The 21,956-nt window shown below is 36.8% G+C and overlaps 2 protein-coding genes and 1 long non-coding RNA gene across 5 annotated transcripts; 2 read left to right on the top strand and 1 right to left on the bottom strand.

The window, feature by feature from the left end:
• Positions 1-369: 369 nt before the first annotated feature.
• Positions 370-1,211, top strand: LOC135605073 (uncharacterized). Its single transcript, XM_065094759.1, has one exon. The coding sequence runs from the start codon at positions 433-435 to the stop codon at positions 988-990; it is 558 nt and encodes a 185-aa protein (XP_064950831.1). The 5' UTR covers positions 370-432; the 3' UTR covers positions 991-1,211.
• Positions 1,212-1,456: 245 nt separating this feature from the next.
• Positions 1,457-5,377, bottom strand: LOC135606210 (uncharacterized). The gene is made up of 3 exons (XR_010484720.1): positions 5,264-5,377; positions 2,476-5,155; positions 1,457-2,070 (listed from the first exon to the last, which is right to left on the bottom strand). It is a non-coding gene; the product is annotated as an uncharacterized LOC135606210 (long non-coding RNA).
• Positions 5,378-5,833: 456 nt separating this feature from the next.
• LOC135584661 (CMP-sialic acid transporter 5-like) lies at positions 5,834-21,159 on the top strand. Of its 3 annotated transcripts, none has more exons than XM_065097113.1 (16): positions 5,835-6,127; positions 7,202-7,473; positions 8,031-8,147; positions 9,586-9,642; positions 11,633-11,710; positions 11,878-11,922; positions 12,533-12,592; positions 12,856-12,978; positions 15,378-15,455; positions 15,557-15,626; positions 18,496-18,603; positions 18,729-18,862; positions 18,938-19,014; positions 19,373-19,421; positions 19,501-19,608; positions 20,853-20,991. In XM_065097113.1, the coding sequence occupies exons 2-15, from the start codon at positions 7,303-7,305 to the stop codon at positions 19,549-19,551; spliced, it is 1,218 nt and encodes a 405-aa protein (XP_064953185.1). In that variant the 5' UTR covers positions 5,835-6,127; positions 7,202-7,302; the 3' UTR covers positions 19,552-19,608; positions 20,853-20,991. The 3 variants fall into 3 exon arrangements, with proteins under 3 accessions (XP_064953184.1, XP_064953185.1, XP_064953186.1); XM_065097114.1 differs by lacking the exon at positions 20,853-20,991 and adding an exon at positions 20,727-20,845; XM_065097112.1 differs by lacking the exon at positions 19,501-19,608 and having other exon boundaries at positions 5,834-6,127; positions 20,853-21,159.
• Positions 21,160-21,956: the final 797 nt, after the last annotated feature.

Genomic DNA, 21,956 nt, shown 5'->3' on the forward strand with positions numbered 1-21,956 from the left:
ATATATGTATATATACATATATATATATGTACATATGCATATATATATACATGTATATATATATGTATATGTATATATATATATGTATATGTACATATACATATATATATATGTACATATACATATATATACATACATGTATATATATATATCGAAGAAAGAGTATAAAGTGACCAACGGTCGAATTCTCGAACCCGCCTTTTGAGTATAACAGCCGTTGTGCTACTTCACCAGGTGTCATCCTCTTCCAACGGTCGAATTCCCAGCGCTCCCCGCCACCCCCTCTCTCTCTCTCTCTGGCTTTACAATATAAACCCATTTGCTCTGCTTCTCTCGTAGTCATCTCTCTCTCTCTCTCTCTCTCTCTCTCTCTCTCTCTCTCTCTCTCTCTCTCTCTCTCGCTCGCTCGCTCGCTCGCTCACTACAGAAGCCATGGGGATGATATCCATCGCCTCGTCGCCACCCGAGGCGGCCTCGCCGGCGCATTGCCGCGCCCACAAGGCCTTCCTGCTCTGCAACTACGTCCTCCTAGGGGCCGCCTCCAGCTGTATCTTCCTCACCCTTTCCCTCCGCCTCATCCCCTCGGCCTGCGGCCTCCTCCTCATCCTCCTCCACGCCCTCACCATCGCCTCTGCTATCGCCGGGTGCGCCGCCGCCTCCGGCTCCTCCAGCCGCTGGTACGGCGCCCACATGGTCGCCACCGTCCTGACCGCCATCCTCCAGGGCTCTGTCGCCGTGCTCGTCTTCACCAGGACGTCGGACTTCCTGGCGGATGGCCTCCGGTCCTACGTCCGGGAGGAGGACGGGGCGGTGATACTGAAGATGGCGGGGGCGCTCTGCCTGGTCATCTTCTGCATGGAGTGGGTGGTGATGGCTTTGGCATTCGTGTTGAGGTACCACACCTATGTGGATGGGAGCGGCGTGAGGAGGAGCGCCAAGGTGCAGCAGGAGGGGGATGTGAGCAATTGGCAATGGCCTTTACAGGTCTAAGCAATGCTCGCTTTGGCTGTTGATTGGGTGCTCAGCTAGTTTATTTGAAGATTGGCAATGCTCGCTATGTCACTGTGATTCTTATTTATTGTTTGTTTAAGCTCATGATTTGTTGATTTATATATGTATGTACACACAAGTTTGAGTCCAATTGTTCTTTCAGAAAATTTATGGAGCTTGATCTAGCCAACCAGCTCAGAGTTGGTGGAAGATTATGTTTTAGCCAATATCAGTATCTCTTTCCCAAGTGCTGAAACAAATTACCAGAAAAATGAAACAAATCTAAGCACATTCAGTATAAAAAGGAATGCAGCAGTCATGTAGATTTGGCAATCATAATTGACACACCAGATAAAATAAATATGGATGGTTCACCAGCAGGGGGGTTGACTTATGTTGCATGATGAACCACCATGTTCATCATGCAACATAAGTCAACAGCTTACAGTAGTATCGCAAGCACGAGGATGAAATATGGGAATATCATTTCAAGAAATGCTGAATGATTTCTCAATGTTACTTGATCTAAACCGAAACTGGAAAACTTGTGTGTACAAGAGTTTTATGCCCTGAATACATGAAGACACCGAACTAGGATCCATACTTCTGTCATCAGCAGCATTTTGAAAAGTATCAATGACATGGCAACTTTCTTGAACCTTTGAAAACAGCATCATCCTTTGCATATATTGGTTCAAAATCGTGAGCCAATCATGTTTTAGGTATGATCATGGATGAACTGATGTACCCAGAATCTATCAGGCGTTGTAGCATAACTTGGCTTCTGGTTCATCCTAGTAGATCTTGATTTCCAGAACAACTGATGAGTTTAAAGCCATCATGGTACAATTGATAGAAACTCAACGGACAGTCTATCAACAAGCAGAGCATTCATATTCAAGTCATGCAGCATATGGTCATAAAGACCCTTGAATTTTAGCTGAAGTGAACCATCAAACCGTCATGAACATCTAAGATAATATAACCTGGAATTTTAGATTTGTTCAGAATGATGTCTGCTAACGTGCAGCTCTAGATGAAGACTCCAACACCTGCTTGGTCCAAAAACAGTTTGGCCAACTGCAAATAGGTGCATACAAGTTGATCAGAGACAATAACTTCACATTATAATGTAACAGTAGTAAATAATCTAAATTAATTGATAGCTACCTGATTAATCAGAGGTATAAACTTATCATCCCCCAGTATGAACACAAGATTAAGCAGAAATAAGAGAACATAGGATTTCTGAAATTACAGTTTGGAAAAACAAATGACATATAGTACCATCTTTCACAGGGAAAAGACCGTAAATGAGCTTGCAGAACATGAATATAGATATTGTGTTCTAAATTTGCAGAAGTACACAACACCATGAAACTCAACTCAACCAAAAACCAGGAGAAAAGTGTGTTTGTAGGTAAATGAATGTAGGGAGAAGACTGACAAAACAGTTCCCTCTGTAAAAACATGCAAGGTACTTACATAGAGGTGACAATATTCGAAAATGGAGGTCACAGGAAGTTTGTTAACAGGACTTCCAATGAACATAAAATTGATATCTATATCTGCTGCATGTAAGGATGACAACATTGGTGTCTAACTTCAAGAAATAATGCTTCGATTGCCATCACAACAATTCTTTAATAACTCAAAGATTAGCAGGTGAGGTTTCAACATTATGTCTCTCTGCTTTTCATGGATTTAGGCAATTACTACTTGCTGAGCTGCCGACATGATATGACATATCCTATGCTTGAAGCTTCACTCTGTTTGATCTGGTATAATCCAATACCTTCATGCGCTCCTGCAGATCAGCATCGGTCACTAACATCACCTGCTCTTCCTTGTCATCCCTATACTTTAGCTATAATTTCCCAATTGGCAATCGGCATCCCTTTCCTATTTGCTCAAACAAGTCGTTGAAGCCTGTCATCTTTGTAACTAGCCTTTACTGTTAGTGCAGTAACAAAAATGTGTTCTTTTGATATTTTGACAATATGCCAACCTGAGATGCTGGCACTAGAAGAATCTGTAATGCTGGAATAAGGGTGACTGTATTCTATAATTCCATCATCAGCCTCTACTTCTAGATTCATTTTGACTTGTCGTCATGGCTGCATTCTGTGACATGAGCATTTTTTCATCTCTTTCATGTTTAAGCAAGACAGGGGGGATTAACTGACTTGTTGCCGCCATTTGGTGCCTGCCAAGGAAAGAAAAATGTGGTTCCACAGTTCCACTTTCCATGCAGATTGTCAAGGTTCAATGTCAGTGGAAGAAGACAATGGCACAAGATTCTTGTGTATTGGCTCTGAGGTCATAAATGCCTGCTTCCTGGGTGAGGATACTGCCACAATAAGACAATAGCAGGATCTTACTTCACTCCTTCCTAACCTTGCATATCTTCTGTAATGAATGATTGACCTTAAATATCTTGCGAGAAAGCCATCTTGAAATCCCATGCTGTCTGGATCTCCTTTTCAGTGTTGTGGGACAAACTGGTGCAGTTATAATAAGAGAAGAAAACAATCTTTTACTTGAGCATCAAGACTAAAATTTTCTAGTTGTGCCTGGAAGAAAACCAACTCTGATAGACCCTCTTAATATGAGATTAGCATATATAACCAACCAAAACTTGAAACCAAGCATACATGTCATTGTAGTTAGTCTCTATTGGTTATTGTAATTTATATAAACACCTTTTAAAAACTTTCATACATGTCAGTGTTGATGCACATAACTAGTTTGAAGAGAACATCTGATTTGGGTAGGTGTGACCTGCATGGAGGAAGAAACACTCGAGACAGTCACAAAACCATGGTCTCAGAAGCGTCATCCACATTGTTGCTGGAAGGGGCAAAACCTCTACCAAAGCTGTGGCATAGAGTGATATCAAAACTGCTGTTTCCTGAAGATCTAAAACATAGTCTTCTTTTGTGGCCATTGATTAAACATAAACTAATCATAAATGGATATCTTTAACCTTCTTCATTGTGCCCTCATTTTCTTCAAAAAAATTGTACATCAGAGACTGTAAAGCTTCATGTATCTAGGTGCAAGCTCTGAAGCCCACAACCCACAGATGCAGCCATAGCAATGACTCAGCAGCACACTCAACCTCATTTCCATAAGCCAGCAACACAGTGCAAGCAACCATGCCGCAAGACAATGGTGAAAACTTTGTTGATTGGACACTCTTCTTTCTCATAATATCAACAAATGATGCCCTCATGGCCAACAAGCTTGATCTCTCAGTTAATGCTGTCAGAGAGTGGGTAATGGCGAAAGTTTTCTTAGCTGATGCTGTGAACTTTGAGGTGGACGCCTTGGCTCCAGTGTCTGCGAGCCCATGTGTGAGTAAATTTGTTGAGCCAAGGAGCTTACCAAGTCCGATAGTAGCTGCCTTTTGCAGCTGAGCTAAGCCAAACTTTAAAGTAGCAGGAATCTTATATGTTGCAAGCTTGATAAATGTAGATGCACAAACAACATTTGATGGTGATGATGCACCAAGAACTGCTGTAACTCCTGGACCAACAGCTATGGTAGACATATCTGCTAAAAGACTTTTTCTTTCATGTTCACCAACACCTCTTCATCATTTGCATCATCGTCATAATATAACTCTACGAAACATGGATTGATTAACTCTACAATCTCGAGAGGCACAGATGCGTTCCAATGCCTCCTGAGACCAGCCAAAATTTGCTTCAACTACAGCCACCACAGATCCGAACTTTTTAGTTCGGCTCCTTAGAGCTTGCACAAAAGCTCCGAATTTGTCGAGTTCCTTTTCTCGGTTCTTTCCATAGGACAGCATGCAGCATTGTTTACACTGGCTCTCCGTCATTGATATCAGCAAGCACTTCCTGTACATAAACCATAGTTTCTCTAAAAGACGGAAGGCCAATGAATAGGTCATGTAGATCTGCCAATAAAGAGTAGAAAAGATTTTGCAAAATGGGGCACTTTGTAATTAAAATTTGTGATCTTTCCCAGATTCCCCTCAAATCACAGTTAGATTGACCTTCTTATAAGACCATTAGCTCAAGAAGTGGAATCACTGACTCAGTCTCAATCATCTATGACTGAAGTGCATCATCAAGGCAGTAATTTAGAACTTGAGTAGATGGCTGAAGTAACTCGATCATCTATGACTGGATCACTGCCTCACAACAAGAAATTACGCCACGAAACAGGAAATCAAAAGAAGATAAGGGCATCACCAAGAATAAAAAAGAATTGATCCGACTCCAAACAACAGAAATCATACCGATTAAGCATCAGAAATCGATCGCTGGTCGGGGAACTTCGCGAGAGAGGTCGAATCGATCGGCAAAGAGGATCTTGATAGGACGCAATCGACGCCGTAGGAGCTACAGCGAAGGCTTTACGATGCTTCGCGATGGCACCTATCGAGGAGTAAGACCAGATATGAATGGGTCGGGTCGGCAACCCATCATGCCCGATCCGGGAAATGTAGCATCGGAGCCAACCCGATTTTACTCCTACCCGTTTTACCCGTAATCTAATTGGCAAAGAACAGGTGGGGTTTAAAAGTAGAGCCTGCTTCCCTGGAGGAGTTTCAGGGTACGTTTCATGAGAGTGAGTTAATTTTTTGTTTGGTTTCATAGAACAGAGAAGAACCGGTAACCCGATCCGGGATGTAAAGCGTCCGATCCGACCCGATTATTCTGTTACCGAACACCGGTACTCTGATTGGATCCGAAAATGTGGGCTCCGTTGGTGGAGCCCGCTTACCTGTGGGTAAAGCGGGGGGACACTGGCACAAGGGGTGAGTCAATTTTTTTATGTGGCCTTATATAAATAAGAAGAAGCTCCCAGTTCTTCCCCACATCGTCGCCTTCGCCTCTCCCGCTTTCCGGTTATTCTCCTCTCCTTTCTCTTCCTGGCGTCCTTGGAATCTGGATCTTAAGAACCCTACTGTTCTCTGGATCCCATCAAGAAGTACTCCATTCTCGTGATCGCGGCCGGATCTGAGGGCTGTGCGGGTTAGATCCCTCTTCCGATTGGGCTCGATCGGATCAGATCTGGTCTCGGGCCCTTTGGTTCTGGGAGGAATGCAATTGAAGCTGCGCTAGGTGGATCTGGATCTGGATCTGGATCTGGAATCTCGGTCAGTTCTCGGTTCCTTGTCTCAATTCTGCAGTGGCTTTAATTTTATGTCGTCGAGGAATGTTCATAATTGGGGTGGATTCACGGTGGCGACGATGCGGTTTCTTGTTTGTGTTGATTATCTTTCGTCTTGATGTAATCGGTTCGGCAGGAAATTCGAGCTGTTGTGATGTTGGTTCTTTCTGGCAAGTTGAGAGAAAAGCACCTTTCCAATCACTGCTTCGTTACTGAAACGGATAGTCTAGTGTAATAGGATCCATCATGAGCTTCGGGGAGAATTTTATGCTTCATTTCAGTTTGTACGATAATAATTGTAGTACATATGAAGGTCATTTGCAATTTGATTTGGAGATTGAGGAAGATGGAAATCGTATGAGAAAGGGTGGGCTTTGGTAGAACAGTCAGGTTGCTCCCTTGTGATCTAGGAGACGAGGGTAGTATCGGCCTCTCTAAATATAAAGGTAAAGCTGCATAGATTGACCCTCCTCAGACATGCAATCGCGGAAGTCCCATACACTGGTTTGCCCTTTAGAAATCATGAGCAAGCTGGTTTTTATTTTATATACTGTGGTTACTTCTCAGGTTTGCTGACTTTGATATGACAACAACAGCTTTGATTTCTGGATCTTGGCGTGTTATTGTGGATATGCAATTTTCTTTCGTTGGTTCTTTTCCTTTGTCTATCTTTCATTTTTTGGGATGAAATTCATGTCGTTGTGATATTTGACCTTGATGGGAAGGTGGAAAAGTTTTTTTTTGCATTATTTTCATTGCTGCTACAGGGAATATGGATTAATTGGATTGTTCATGAGATTGGGAAGTAATCTGTTTGGTTTTCCATGTCCCTATATGAATTTCAATTTGCAGTGTTATTGTTCTATTTTACATAAAGGTCACTTGCTGTTTGATTTGGAAGTTAGGGAAAACAGAAACTATATAAGCAAATGACTTACTCATTGGGTTCAATAGTAGATTCCTTTGTTTGTTGATTTTATGAGAGGTTCTACTTCCCTTGTTGGCTGATTTTTTACTTTCTAAATTGTGATGATTTTATCATATTCTCTTATGTTGTCAGGTTTGCTACAGTTTTGACTTGATATCACGAGAACAGTTTGATTTCTAGATCTATTGGCCAGGTGGTGGCCAAGTAATACTTGCAAAAGGTGTACTTTTGAGATGCTAAAGAACGGGATGGTAGAATGCAGTGTTTGTCATTCCAAAATAGTCTCGCCAAGCCCAAGATCTGTATCAAGGGCATATGATAAGCATAGGAGCAAAGTATCATCCAGATATCGTGCTCTTAAATTTCTTCTTGTTGTGGGTGATTGTATCTTGGTTGGTCTTCAGGTACTTTATTTTGAAAGATCTTCATTTTTTTTTTCTTCAGATTTATTTTTCCTTTTGAAATATGAGTGGCATTTATCTTTTGGCCAAAGGTTTAACATCTGTGCTCAGTGACTGTCTCAGTCGGACTTTTGGTTGTAGTATTTGCCATAGCACATGGGTTAAAACATTGGCAACTTGTTATATGTTTTGTTTATTGAATGATGTGTGAATAGCCAATGAATCTTATGCATGCTTCAGATGTGATTACAGTTGATTTCATATGCTGGATTTTTTTAATTACTTGCATTGTGCTTTTACTTCTGATTTGGGAGACTGAACATGGTATGCTTGGCAGTGCATAAATATCTTTCACCAGTGAAAGTTGTGGCATAACACTTGCTGCACAAATGACAACATGGTACAACAAAGATGTTCCTTGTTATAAGCTGGCACCTGTGTAGTCCTTAAGTATTCAAAGTATCTGAGGCAAACTCTATGTTGTAGGCTTTTTTTGTTTATGCAGAACTTTGTGGAATTTTGTTGGATTGTGCTTAAGCAGATTTTGTAATTTGTTGCAGCCTATACTAGTCTATATGTCCAAGGTGGATGGGAAGTTCAATTTTAGTCCCATCAGTGTAAATTTTTTGACAGAAGTTGCAAAAGTTCTCTTTGCCATCATTATGTTATTATTCCAGGTTTGTCTTATAACCTTATTTTTATAGTAATATTATTTTGTGGGATACTATGAACAGATGGTGCTTGCAATTCTCCATTTTAGAGTATTTCCAATTCTAAGTTATTGTAGGAGAATTACTCGCTGGGTGCATCATGTCAAACGGCAACTAATAAGGCCTTATATTGTCCAACTAGGCTTTTTGTCAAAATAGAAGTCCTTTTTCTTGTCTAGACTTGCCTTCATTTAGGAATTTGCACATTTATGATCTGAAACCCAATCATCTACTCTATCATTGATGATTGGTCGAACCAGTAAATACTGGTCTGTTCATACGAATCTATCTGTACTTTATATCATGTGGTGACCATATGATTGTTTTCATATTTTATATAAATCAATCTGTATGTTAAGAAAATTTGTGTTCATATTTTGAGCTAAATTGTTTATAATAACTCAACTTTCAAGTTTGCTACAAATTTGAGAGCTTTTCTAGTTATAATCTGATATTCGTGGGTGGGAGAAGATAGTATATCACATGTGCATAGATGAAATAGAATGAAAAAGCCAAGTGGTGTATTCTTTGAATTATGTTTCCGAAAAAACTGTCGCCAATTAATAGGTTTAGTTGCCATGTGCTTTGATTTACACAGGTTCTTATTAAAAAAATCAGAAAGGACAAATATCAATTTGAAATCTTGAAATGTTCCAATTAAGACACTTACAAATGAAAAGGGCCTTCTTCACATCAGCTTACATAATTTAAAAAGAACACTTGCTGCTCCTGTTATGACTTATGTGGTAGTAGAATTAGCCAACTACTACCATTCAACCAGTTGAAACCCTTGTTGCTTCAGAATTTGAACTTAAGGACTCTTAATATTGATTACCAGTCATTTATTAGATAAATCAACTCATTAACTTTTTAGTGTCCAATATGTCTAAAGGTACTCTTAATAATTTCTCATTAGAGTAAAAAATAAAAAGAAATCCTAACTGCACATAATTCCAAGATAAATAAAAGTTTCCTGACAGAGCTGGTTTTCTATAGTATTGGGCTACTTGGATTCAAGATGTCAAATGCTAGAACTATTAGGGATGTGCATCTCTTGGATAGATATCTTTCTTTCTAGGGAATCTATATTAAATAAACAGACATGAAGTTGCCAGATTTATCTAGAACTTAAGAAAATCATGTCGGATGTGTAGTCAACTTCGTTGGAAAAGCAAAGAACACAAGTATCATATAATAAGTCACTTATTAGTTATTGTAACTACTGATGGTTCTACATTTCGATTTTTTCCTTTTATTTTGTGCTGTTTGATTTTCAGCTTTTTGCTAGTAGTATTAATGAAGTATGAATCCCATTCTTCTAGTCTTATATTTTAATGCTACCACAATGTTCTGTTTCAATGATAATATTTTGCTACAACCAGAGCTGATATTTGTAACTAAACAGGGTAGACGCCAAAAGGTTGGAGAGAAACCCCTTCTATCAATTTCTACATTTGTACAGGTAGAGTATCTCTGCACGTCAATATTCATGTCATGATCATTAAACTCTTTTATCTTTCCATATTTTCTTGTGATCATTCTTTTTAATTTTCTTTATTTTGTAACATCCAATATTTAGCAGTTAATTATGTCAGTGGATAGTGCTTCTTGCTATATTGATTTTATATATGGTACTTTTTAACAATAAGTATTATGATCCTTAGGTTATATTAGGATCTTTGCTGTATTGAACTTCTAACTGCTGTAGAATTCAACAACAGAGAATATGAGAAGTAATGTGACTAAATTTTGAAAATCTCCTGGCTGACTGAGTCTATATGCTTGCCAAAACTATTTCCAAGACATCTTTTGGCAAGGTATTCCTCAATCTGTATTGGTGGACTGGAGTGCTTTACTAAACTTTTACTTGTGAGTTGATACGACACCATGGACCACATCTAACCTTGAAAAAACTGCATTTGTGGAATGTGATTATTATTTAATTCCACAACAGGCATTCCACAGTTCTGTTCATGACTCCAAACTTCTAACACAGGACCGTTTATTTGTCAGTAAGTAGAAGAAATTCATCAGTCTTTAACAGGAAGAAGATTTTAGATTAAATGTCCCCTCTATCTTGGCCTTAGAGGAGAGCAATTCTGTCCAACTGCGAAATTAATTTCTATTCAATATAAACCACTAAAGAGAAGTATGTGTTGCTCAAACCATTTTTTTGCATTATTGTTAAACCTTTCAAAGTAGACTTCTTCAAAGGCAGAACATGTTGTTCAGGGTTGTATATGGTCCCAGGTAAATACAACTCCTAAAATGCATTTGCAAATGGAATATAATCACCTCGTATAGTGAGTATGGATCGGGATTATTTTTTAAACTTAAAGTTGTGTATGGAGAGGTGAAGAGTTAAAGTTGTAGACGTGTAAAAGTAAGAATTTTTTTTTGTATGTTCCAAATTCTTAGATGAAATTTCAATTGTGGCTAGTAAAATTGATTCGAACTTTTAAGATGCATTGATCTTTCCACAAGGTTATAACAAAACAAAGTTTTGGATACTAGTTGGACTGATATGTTTGCTAACCGGTATTTCTCGGTCCAACTAAACACTAGTATCGGAATATATAGCTTGATAGTAGTACATACACCATATATTCTTTTTATTTTATTCAATGATACAATAAATAGCTCAATAATGATGCATATACCATTTAGTTTTTATTTTATTCAATAATACCAAGTGATATAGGTCAATATATCGGCTGACATATAATATTATACCAGGGCAATAGGTTACCCAATCTGATATTGGTCTGGTATTCAAAACCTTGATACACGATGTACCTATATCATTTTCATAATTATGGATATATAGCTCTTTTTTAAATTTTTGGTTGGTTTATCAAAGGTTAGAAATGGGGAGGCTTAGAGGATGTTTTAAGAATGAAAGTTTTGCAAATTAATCAAATGTATGTGCTTTTAAAATTGTTGTGGAAATAAAAATTTAAACAATGATTGTAGATCCTTCATTCTTTGTTCATTGGTTTCAGTTGCAAAGTAAGAAAGAAATCGGGAAGGTTAATGTGACTTTTTCCTGTTGTACTTTCCTGCAAATTAATTAAAATTGTCTTGTCATTAAGATGGTTTTGGTAGTAATACCGATATGATAATTTGGATTCAACTTTGATTATCCTGCTGTCATCGAGTCCAGGGTTCTTCATAACCTAGAGAGTTATCAAGTAATGTAATTCAGTTTCTGTCTGTTCAATTCAGACTTCACTTACAGAAAGAATCTGAAAATAATGTGAATTTCCTTAGGTGCAAACTCAATTAATTTTTATCCATTTTTGCGGCCGTAAAAGAGTGTTCTGAGTGCAAAAGAAAACAAAATAAAAATAAAAACAACAGACAAATGCAGCAAAAATGGATAAATATCTGTCTTTTTTACATCATGTATTCATGGTATGATCTGATTCGAAGTTTATGCCTATATTTTGCAGGCAGCTCGGAACAATGTCCTTCTTGCTGTTCCTGCTCTTCTATATGCAATCAATAATTATCTAAAGTTTACCATGCAGGTGTGTTTTAGCTGCATATTGTATGAAAACATTTTTCTAGCTTCATATATTCTGACAAAAAATTACCCAACAATTTTCTTTGTGTTTTTTTAGTTATTTGTGGTTTGGACTTTGGAGTACTTGATATGCTTATGATTGTCCTTTTGTTATTTTCTCTCTCTTTGCAGCTATACTTCAATCCTGCTACTGTGAAAATGTTGAGCAACCTGAAGGTAGCACTCTATAAATCCTCGGCTTTATGTTTAATCTTTTAAACCATTCATTTCAATGTAGGTTTTCTAACATAAGAATTGTTTGCTGTAATAATAATTACATTGCAATATCTGTGCTGAGGTTAATGTAGATGAATAGATTAGTATTCATGGAACTTTCTCTTAAAGTTTTTTTTACTCATAGATATTAAACCATAACATTATAAGTTGATATACTGATTTTGCTTGGTTAATACAACATATCATATCAGTGCCATAATTTTCCTTCTCTAGGCAAATGGAGTTGATGGACATGAACATGTTTTGTAGCATGGCTCCTTAGATAATTTTTTTCTTTTTTTACTAGCTTGATGTATGTACCAAACAGAATATATCTATATATCTGGCTTTCCATGCGGAAGAACATTGTGTATTTCTGAAGCATGTTTTTTAGCTGTTTCCATTATTGTCAGTCAAGAAATTTCAAGGATATGTTCTTTAATTCTATTTTGAATGTATATTGTGCTCTTCCATCGTTTGCTCGTCTTGTTCATACAAGATGCTGAAAACTGAATTTTTTCTTGAAGCCAAATCATTGATATTGTGCTACCTTTATGCAAATTACTTGTAGGTTTTGGTGATCGCTGTCCTTTTAAAGATAATAATGCGGAGGCGTTTTTCCATAATTCAGGTAAGTTTGGACTCTAGAATCAGTTGCATTCATGTTGCATGATGTACTTTAATGGATAAGACTTAGAAAAGTCCACTGTCAAATTTTAGATGTGAAATATGTTATACTAGACATATAAGTGCTTGTATGAGATGATCATTTGTGGCAACCTAATTATGTTCATATAACTTCTCAGCAACGTCTATGATTTCTTATGTCGAATGATAATGTTTTATTATTGGTCATTAAGTTTTTTCCTTTGTTTCTTTTTTACTGATGGGCAGTGGGAGGCTCTTGCGCTTTTGCTGATTGGGATAAGCGTAAATCAACTCCGATCACTGCCTGAGGGTTCCACAGCACTGGGTCTTCCAGTTACGATGGTTGCTTATGTGTATACATTAGTTTTTGTAAGTTTTATCACTCACATCATTTATTTGTTTAACCATCGTTGTTTCTATCTTTTTTTCATTGATTTATTTTTTTCTTGTTTCTCTTTATTAGAGTCTGATAATCCTTTTGGAAACTTTTTTACAACTTGTTAATAATTGATCTACCATAAATTTGATAATTGGAGCACCTTATATATATTATATTTATTGTCCCAAGAATTGATGTTTTGTAGTATGGGACCTATGGGTGCTTGGTGACAACTTTCTTGTGTGGTATTAAGTTCTGTCATGCAAATGGTATGTCCTTGTATATTTGCACCTTCACCATGTATTAGTATAGTACTTGACGATACTTTTCTATCATAGTATGGGCTGATCCATTCTGACTGATGCAGTACTTGACGATACTTTTCTACATAATTGTCAACTTGAGTATAAAATTCTAAATAGCTGGATTTTACTTAAAATTGTTTATCATCACAATAATACTTCTCTTAGGTTAACATCCCTAATTTACAAACAGTAATTTTTTTATCATGTGGTTTTAAGATGTAAATAAGTTTTTATCTCCTTTATCTGGAATTTGAGACTTTTGATGTGAACATCTAAATATGGAAAAGTTCAGATTTGGTTAAATTTTGGTGTAATACTATTCTTCTTATATAATAGACTACTTCAAGTGTTATATGGCTGACTAATTCATGAAGTTGTGTTACAACACATCTGAAAGGATACTAGATTTATTACCGGTCAAAAATACTTAATATGAAATACTTAATTTTAAGTTAATTGTAGTACCTTACTAGCTAGTTAAGTGTAGTGATTTAAAAAGCGTTAGGCGCTAAAAGACGTCAAGGTGCAAAAACGCCCGAGGCACTAGATGCTCGCCCGAGCGAAACGAGGCGCTAAAATATAAAAATATATAAAATTAATTAATAAATATAATTATTTAAATAAAAATATGATATTAAATAAAAAATCTTACAGAATCACAATATCACATTAACAAAAAATCTCAAAATTCAAAACAATAACAATAATTTTAAATAAATAAAAATTAGTAGTATTAAAATCAAAATAATATAATATTAATCTAATAAATAAAAAAAATATTGTTACTAGTATACAGTTAATATACTGTTAACAGTATACTATCGAGTCGATATGAGTAGAGGGAGTAAGAGTAACAGTAGCGGTAATGGCAGCGGGAGCGGGAGTGACGATAGCGACAAACAGCGACAACGAAGACAGGTAACGATAGCGGAGAGAGGCAGCGGCAGTAGAGAGGAAATGTCAGCGGCAGAATCACGAGCAGGGTTAGGGTTGGGGAAGTCGCGAGAGGCATGTTGGGAGGCTGATATCAATGCTTTAGTTGGTTTAATCGAACCAACTGAAGCACCGGAGACCGAACCAAACGTATAACACTGGTTCGGTCGCCTGGTTTAACCCGAGCGCTTGCTCGAAGCACCCGGGTTGGGGAAGTCGCGAGAGGCATGTTGGGAGGCTGATATCAATGCTTTAGTTGGTTTAATCGAACCAACTGAAGCACCGGAGACCGAACCAATCGTAAAACATTGGTTCGGTCGCCTGGTTTAACCCGAGCGCTTGCTCGAAGCACCCGACGTCTGGGCTCGAGCGAGTGCCTCTTTGAAGCGAGGCGCTCGGGCCTCGCTTTGCCTCGCCCGAGCGCTTATTGAAATCGCTGGTTAAGTGTTTGTCCATTTTCGATGTGGGACTAAACTAGGGTTACAATAAAAGTTTTATTAAAGGATTAAACATGAATGGAACCAAAGGGTATATCACATCGTGGAGATATTACTAGGATAGGCCTCACATGGATCATGCTATATTGGACATGATGAGGGGCCCAAGTAGAAAAGGACTAACCATGGATGATATCGAAGGATACAGTATAACGTGGAGTCATCATTAGACTATATCTCATGTGGACATTTGACGAGAACGTCAAACCCTTAAATATGGGAGAGATCCTGAAACCTTAATTTAGTCTCATAATGGAAGTGGACAATTACTTAAATTGACTCATGAGGGTCTAGTTTGATAAGTGCACTATTATTAATTTAGGCTTATGTCTTTCGGACTAGTAGTTTAGGCTCAACAAAGTTAATTAGTTAGTTATCTCATCATGTAGAGTAATGATAAGTAAATTATCAATATTTTTGCCTTGCCTTTGCTTTATAGTCCAACTGGTAAATGTGACCTCTTGGAGTGTCACCATCCTTCATAATAGCTTTTTTTTTTGAAGATTTCTATTTTTAACAAGTTAGAGAATGAACAATTTATGTGTTTTGAACAAGCTGCTTTTAAGTGAAACCTCAGATGTACAGAGATTCTTGATGGTATTGGTTATATAATTAGTTCTGCTTTCATGTTCACTTTGTATTATGATGTTGCAGGTTACTGTTCCATCAATGGCCTCCGTCTACAATGAATATGCTCTGAAAAGCCAATTTGAAACAAGTATTTACCTTCAGGTGACTGGCTTTTTTATAACTGAACGTATCCTTGCCAATTACTTTTTCAGCAGGTGAATAGCTGGAGGAAGAGAGTCATAATATTTTATTACATCTTTCAGAACTTATTTTTGTATGGATATGGTGCAATATTCAACTTTTTGGGCATTGTAGGGACTGCCCTTTTCAAAGGTACATGATCTTGCCTCTAGTTGATTAAAAAGTATGATAAATATTGGCTAGACATAGTTGATATGCTTTTGAGGATCGATCATTTACACGAGTTGAGTGGATCTAACTCTGACTACATTATTCTTGTGCTTGCTATACTAATGTGTTCTTAGGATATATAATAGAATGATAAAGTTTCTATACAAGGTTGCATTAACAATGTCAATATCTACTGTTGGCTCCATATCCATGATCAAGGACGATCTCAATAGCCCTCAACTGAATTGGCCAAGCTCTATTGATGGAACTCATGAAATCTCAAAGCCTTATTTGGCCAAGCAAAGCCCATATCATAGCAGCCTACTAATCTCAATCCCAATCTTAGTTGGACTAGGATTAGGGCAGCCCTCACCTAAATAGGGACAACCACATGAAGATGGTGGGGCCAACCCCTAATAGTAGTAGAACTTCCATGCGCCAACGCTAAACAAATCCTAACAATATTAGGACTTTCCAAGTCTTAAATATATTAGGACTCAAAAGCATTATGACTCTCTAAGTCTTAACCTAGTTAGGACTCTCTAAGTCCTAACTGCATTAAAACTCTCTTAAGTCCTAACCTAGTTAGGACTCCACCCCTTCCATAACGATAAAAGGAGGAGAGCCCCATCCAAAGCATCCCCCAAAGCAACCAAGAAGCCATCGGTAAAGAGCCCAGTCGGCCCTAGTTTTTCCTGCCTTAGAGCAGTGAAGAACAGCGAGAAGAGAAGGGAAGAATTCTATGCAGTGCAGCCAGTTCCTCTCAGCCGTAGCCTTCTTCTGCAAGTTCCAGCAGCCCAAAGCTCCACCCCAAAGCTTCGTCCAGCTGCTGTGAGAAGTCCTCAATGCCTACTGTCTACTGTTTAAACCTCAGGAGGAGGTTCCTGCAGTGAAGAGATGAGACCAAAAACGACAGTGACCGCAACATACCGGGGGTGCTGTCTAAAGACAACCTGCATTCTCACGCACCCATAAACTTACTATCACGTTTTTTATTCCATTGTTTCAAGCCTCGTAGTTAGTACTTTGACTTTACAAACAATAGAGGCTGTTTTCTTTCAGTTTTTACGCTTGGTCTTTTTACCATAGTTCTCTCCCTCGCCAAACTTCCATTTGAAAGTATCGAATCGACAGATTGTCGAATCCAAACCCCATACGGATCGATCCATAGCTTGCTCTACTAAAGGCAACTTGACATTTCCCTGAATTCCTCAGCCCTTTTTCCTATGCTTCTAATATTGGGGCCAACCCAAAGTAATTTTTGACCTGGCATGCTCATAAAGAAGTGTCAGCAAACATGATTTTTGAAGGGAAGAGAGATGTAGCCTGAAAAGAAGTGATAGATCGTCAAGGTTGAGAATCAATGATGTCTGTTATTTATGACTAGAAACTTGGCAAATACACCAACTAAACTACATTTCTATTTAGTGTAAGCTTTGATAAATCTATATAGTTTTGGTTATAGATCATAGTTATAGATCAAAAAGGCTCTGTCATGGTTTGTTAAATTTGTTGGTTAGATGTCAATGTGTGACATCAAAGCTCTTAAAGATTGTGCCAAATTTGTGCTTATGCAAATTCTAGGCAGAAAGGTGACTCGTGTGAATATGTATGACCACAAATACAAACGAAAGAAGAAAAACCCCAAAGGAGAACAAATTGTTAATGTGTAATTCAATCTGGATATTAGACTCATTTAAGTTCCTTTTACCTTCTTTTAATGATCCTAAAGCAAGAAAATAATTTACTTGAATTGACGGATTTTTCAAAGATAGAAAGAGGTATTAGGTGGTCCTTCATTTTTAGTAGTAGGAAAATTCATAACTAATTACCTATATAAATTCTGCTTCACATCCTTCATGATTCAATACATAGTAATCCATTTTCTGATGCATATTCTTCAGTCACTAATATAAAAATCTCAATGGTTTGATTGACAGTTGGTGGTTTCATTACTTAAACCACAAAATTTCAAACTATATGTTTTCCTGTAAAGGCTGCAGCTTTTTGCTGTTCATATATCTGACTCATGAATAAAGTAATTGCATGTGCACAATGAAGCCTTAGGGGAAGGCTTACTTGGTTTTATGATCTCTTTTCTTGTAAAAGTTGTACAGTCAAAGGCTTAGTTAATTGGAAGTTTACTTAGTTTTATGATATCTTGAGTTCTTGGTCCAGTTGCATTATCTTAGATCCAACTCCCTGCAGTTTCATTGTTTTTGGCATTAAACCTCTTATACCCTTCAGCCGATGCGTTTCATTCTTGTTTATATGTTATGCTCACAGCTAAGAGGTCCTAAAAGTTGGGAATATTAAATTAAATTAGTTTAACTCTTAATATACCAACAAGTTCATATTCTTCTGATTGGGAACCTTTTTAACAATCACCAATATTCATTAATATGACTTTTGCACCTCTTGTGTGGATTTATACCAAGAATCTTGCCATGCTCTTTTAAATGGCCTTTGGTGTAGGTAACCATAAGATGCTTATCTTCTCCTTCATATTTATATGTTGATTTGTTGATTGTTGGTTAGTTTTCCTTCTAATTCAGAGTTTCAGACATAGAGGTTTCTGTCCATTATATATATGTACTTGCTGGGTGGAAGGCACAAAATTGGATATACATACATCAGTAGTTTAATATTCTTGTTTTCTTGTCATTTCATTCCATCAGAGATTTGGTTTGGTTGGATTGCTAAGAATTTAATGGATACATGTTCAGTTGATTGTTTGTAATAATTTGTGTTTTAATATCTTTGCACGCTGTTTGCAAGTTGCTGATAACTTTTACTAGAGATCAGAGATATTTGTTTTTTTTTTTTGTTTCACTTTTTTAAACATTTACAGGACCTAATAGCTTTAATATCCTCGAAGGCCACTCAAAGGCGACGATGTTTTTGATATTTAACAATGCAGCACAGGGCATACTTTCATCATTCTTCTTCAAATATGCCGGTATATTGCTATGTGCTTTTTGTCGTTCACTTACTGCTAAGTACTTTTTTTTCTTTTGCAAATATTTGGTGTGTTTTTTCCCCTTTTTTTCAGACTTAACCTTTCTGTGCTAATGGTGCTTGCAGACACAATCTTGAAGAAGTATTCATCTACTGTTGCCACAACTTTTACTGGCATCGCATCTGCTGCATTATTTGGTCATACATTGACCATGAACTTCATCTTGGGGTTATCCATAGTTTTTATATCTATGCACCAGGTATTTACCAGGCTTAGGTTTTAAATTTATTCCACGTGTTTGTATCTTTGAAAATCTTGACACATTTTCTGTCAGTTCTTCTCTCCGATTGCGAAAGTAAAAGATGAGACACCACTTAGAAAATTAGAGATGATGGAAGATCAACATCCAAGGTACATCCTTTCAATTTTTTAATTCTTTGACCTTTTCTGTCTCAGAAGTGATCTTGACAACAACAGTACCACTCAAGAGATCCTAATCACCTATTTATTTGATTTTATCATTTTTTAAATATGTTTCTCATTGGAAATGGTCTTAATATATTTTATTAACAAGTTGGTCCAACCACAAAGTAATTATTGGAAATAACTTCACTTTGCAGTTTAAAGATTTGGTCTCAGACTTTGAATTGCTTTTTAATAAAGAAATTTCAGATTTTGAACATACTAGTTTACATTTGTTTACTGATAAAGTACCTTTTCAAAATTCAAACTACTATAAATTACTAATTTTCTTGTGTCTGTTTTTAAGGTCAAAGGAAGCTTCTTTCATAGACATGACTGCTGGTGCTGCTGAAGATGTAAGACAATTGTACATGTAGCACAATTGGTTAATTATGAATTGGCAAATCCTTATGCATGATATCTGCTTTCTTTCAGGCCAGCCACCACATTGGACATGATGAGAGACAGCCTCTCTTGCCCATTTGATGTCATGTTTGAGGCATCACTCTGATCCTTATAAAACTTAACCATATGATAATTAAGGTGTGTTTATTAAAACTAAGATGCATATTAATGTGATAATAATAGCGAAGCATTTTGATAAGGATTAATATTAATTGAACACCATTGGTGCAGTTCATTCATCTTATCTTATTAAATTGCTTTTAGCTATGTAGATTGTGAATATGGATGTGTAGAGCTAAGTACTTAAAAGTATAGCATAATTTTTAAGTGAACTTTGTTTTGTGCAAAAACACTGTTTGTATGGGAGCCATATCCTGGGCTAGTAACTTGGTAGTAAAAGGGTCAAAGTTATATTTAATATGGTACATATTCATTCTTATGAATTTCTTATATTCGTCTATGAACATGTTATGAATTTAAGCAGCACATATACTGTGTCGCTTATGTATTTTGTGCATGTGAGACAGGTTAATTTACAATGTCTTTATAAAGTGCTTTTATAAATTCATCTTTCTGCCATAAGAGTCAGGGTATGTTATATAATATTTTCTAAGTATACTAATTATAACATCTCCCATCAAATGTGTTAGTTGACACCAAAAAAAAGAAAGGATGAGATGACGTTCTGCTGAGTTTGTTGTCCCTGCTGCCAAGTCACCTAAACTACTGCCTAGGCTCTAGGCTGAATCCATTGTTTTGGGGTTTCCTAGGTTAGTTTTTAATTTAGTAGGCAAAAATTGAAGGACAAACAAATCAGGGGTCTTAACAGATATATTTTGGTTGTCCATGGATGAGGTGGGTGGTTCTAGTGTTGAAAAACAGGAAACAACCTTTGGAAATGAATAGTGCAAATGGATTGAAAGTTTTGCATAACGAGAGCTTAGTGTATTTTGTTCAGATAAGTTAATTCTTCTAATTTTTTTTATATCTTGTGCTTTCTATCTGACACCCAGCTTAGGTATAACTTGGCAATTCATTTGCACAGGTATTCTCTTATATGGATACATTGAAAATGTTGCTAGTATATAATAGTTTAGGCACATTTAGCATGAGATGACATTTCACCAGAATTAATGCTTAATTCCAGTCAAAAACATTAGAATCAAGCACAACTTGGCAAAAGAAAAACTTATTTTAAAGTTGAATGATCATATGAATCGAAAAATTGAAGTATTGTTTGCTTTGTTAAATTTCAGCAGAATCAAACTGAACACTTACCGCGCTCATTGTGGCTTGCCTCTATATACTAAAAACTCAGTTGATACTTGGATTAAATTTGGAGATGCTCAGCATATTCACTTTGCAGTGGCTTTTTGCAACAGGTATACTCGGAGAGTTCTTTTTTATTGACCTATAGAACACAGACGAGCTACCGAGTGGATAAAAAAAATACAAATGAGTTACCAAGAATAGTTTTTTTTGGCTTCTGTTGGAAAATCTTATTGTGATCTGATGTACAAGATAAGGAACAAAGTCAGCAGTTCAAGCAGGTTGATCAAACATCAGTCATGATATTCAAAAATTAGACTTCTCCTAGCAACATATTGTTATTTCAGCTATATTTACGTGAAAATATGGAAGCACATTTCTATATTCTTTTAATGGATTAATTACTCCAGTTACATTGCATTGACGTATGTCTTGTGTAATGCTCATGGTCATCACATCTTTCTTGCTGGTTCCTGGATCGACAAGGTTTTCAATGGAAATCAGAAGTTGGAACCACTACATCGCCTTAAACTTACTTGAGAAAATGTTGGTTTTCTTGCTCCAGTGGAACAGAAGCAATGGTCCTGACTCTGTTTCTGCCATGCATTTGATGCCTTCTTCGTAAGTCAGCATGCTGTGAAATGAACTTTTCTGCACTCGGTAGTGATTTCCGAAAGCCTACCTCAAATGTACATTACATTTTAGTTCAGTCATTCTTTCTTCTCCCATTTGCTAAACCTTATTCTTTAGTCTATCTTGTTTTATTACTTAACATGAGATGGGAACCTGAGCGGTGACTGATGTTGGATGTCACAACTCCAATTGAATGCTTGAAGCGCTCCTTCTTTGATGCAAGTATAATTATGTTAAGAGAATTATAAATATTAAAATTCCACATATATATATATAATATTTATATTCACACACACACACACACACACACACACACACACACAAAACCTGTGTAATTTCGTCATATAATAGAAATTCTAGTATGTGAGTTCTCTCTACTGAACCTTACATCTAATGAGTTTTTTTATTTCGACACATCACTGAAATAAATTATTGCAAAATTTTACTAGTGTTTTCTATAAATCTTTTTTACAAAAGTAGTTTCATATGTAAACAAACTATTTCATTTTTATTCAGTATAAGTGATCCTTTATAGAACTTGTTTTCCTTCAACTGCTCATCAGCAGAATCATCTAAGGCCTCGA

This window comes from Musa acuminata, chromosome BXJ2-2, assembly GCF_036884655.1.
Source record: "Musa acuminata AAA Group cultivar baxijiao chromosome BXJ2-2, Cavendish_Baxijiao_AAA, whole genome shotgun sequence".
In the NCBI taxonomy this organism is placed as follows: Eukaryota; Viridiplantae; Streptophyta; class Magnoliopsida; order Zingiberales; family Musaceae; genus Musa; species Musa acuminata.